This window comes from Octopus bimaculoides, chromosome 1 (assembly GCF_001194135.2).
Source record: "Octopus bimaculoides isolate UCB-OBI-ISO-001 chromosome 1, ASM119413v2, whole genome shotgun sequence".
In the NCBI taxonomy this organism is placed as follows: Eukaryota; Metazoa; Mollusca; class Cephalopoda; order Octopoda; family Octopodidae; genus Octopus; species Octopus bimaculoides.
This window is the reverse complement of record NC_068981.1, coordinates 80,323,796-80,325,597: the sequence shown is the minus strand read 5'-3', so window position 1 is coordinate 80,325,597 and position 1,802 is coordinate 80,323,796. Positions and strand designations below refer to the sequence as shown.

Below are 1,802 nucleotides of genomic sequence, written 5' to 3'. Positions count from 1 at the left end.
ATTTTGTTCCACCAGGGTTTGCAGGACATCCTCGATGAGCTCTACAGATCTTCCAGGATGAGGTTTGTTTTCTAGGCTGTAGTTTCCAGTTCAGAATTTCTGGAACCACCATTGACATGGGCTTATGCTTATTGTCTGATCCCCATATACTGCATTGATATTCCTTGCACTTTCCATTGCATTGTTACCTTTATTGAACTCATAAAGCAAAATATGCCAAATATGATCCTTTGTCACTTCCATTATAACTTAGAAAAAATAACTGTTAAAATGGAACTACACTCGTCAAAACTTGCACTTAGGTAAAATTACTGCCAGCTTTTATAGCAAGTTGATGCAGGTAGTTTATCCCATCCCCCTCTGACTTTTAGCTCATGCAATTGAAAAAACTGCATCATTTATGAGATGATCTGATATGTATGTATGTGTGATGAACTCTCCCACCAAAGACAATGTATGAGTGTTCAGCTTCTTCCAAACAACCTGCACAAATGATTTGTTTATAGTGATCAAATGTATGTGTTGCACATTAGCTCATTGTTTCCATCAAATTGACATTGCTTGAACAAGTGCACTGTGTACCACATGTTAGGTATCGAAGTGATCACAGAGCAACGTGAAATGGAGTTTTTTGCTCAAGAACACAACACACTACCCAGTCTAGGAACTGAAACCACGATCTCGCAATTGTGAGTCCAACTCCCTAACTACTAGGCCATGCGCTCTGTCACACACACATACACACATCAAATAATGATAATAATAATAATATAAACAATAACAATAGTTTACCTTGCTAATATCAGGAGAAGGGATAGTTGAAACTTCAGGTGCTGATGCCGTTGTAACATTGACGACTAGTTGTAAGTCTTCACCAGAATGAGACTCTCGGTTGGAAGATGGCCAATTGGGACCCACAGATTCTGAACGGATATTGCTGCCATCAAATCGGGCAGGTCTTCTCAAACCAACATATTCATCTGATTGATAACGCACTTGAGGTAGGGTTTGATTGTAAAATTCTTCCTTATTTATAGCTATAGGAAAAAAAGACAGAAGTAAACAGAAGGGTAAGAGAAATTAATGGATGTCCAAAACTACTGAGAAAATAGTACATAAAAATACTTGGTTTTTGGCCCAAGTTTTCTGTTCTTCTTTTGTTAGAAGCTGTGTAGGACCTGTTGAATCTAAGTTGCTTCTTATTTGTGACTTGGATGGGGATGAAAGATAAAGTCAACCTAGGTAGAGTTTGAACACAAAGGTAGGACATAACAAACTAGAGATCTTAAAGCATTTAGTGCTACACTTGTTCCTTTTTGCATTACTTTTGTACCATTGATAAAACTGTGTGTATATATTATAAAATAACGAGAAAATTTGATAATTCATTGTCATAAATAGCAAAAATTATTGAAACAATACCAATAGCTAAAACAGAATGCAATCAATGTAATCAAAAATGAAAATTTCTAAACAACAATTTTCTTATTTGAATGTAGATATTTAATGCTAAATGACCTTAGCTCCATCCATGCTTCAGTACAATTTCATCTAAAAAGACAACAAAAACAAAACAAAAAACTATATCATATACATGAGACACACTGCCTATATATCTATGGTAATTTGTGTGTCTCTTTCTGTGTATGTGTTTAGTATATCAAAAGTTGATAGTTTGATAGTCTACTCCAAGTTTTGCTCTGGGTTATTCAAGAACATCTATGTGTGTGTGTGTGTGTGTGTGTGTGTGCGCGCGCACGCGTGTGTATGTATGTATGTATTATGTATGTGTGTGTGTGTGT

At 35.9% G+C, this 1,802-nt stretch overlaps 1 protein-coding gene across 6 annotated transcripts in view; it reads right to left on the bottom strand.

Annotated features, from left to right (window-relative positions):
• Positions 1-1,802, bottom strand: part of LOC106870372 (uncharacterized) — a 213,924-nt gene that overhangs the window by 7,094 nt on the left and 205,028 nt on the right. For all 6 annotated transcript variants that reach the window (XM_052967713.1, XM_052967711.1, XM_052967716.1 and 3 more), the window contains one exon: positions 793-1,037. In XM_052967713.1, the coding sequence (XP_052823673.1) occupies positions 793-1,037 (245 nt within the window). The remainder of the gene's footprint in view (positions 1-792; positions 1,038-1,802) is intronic.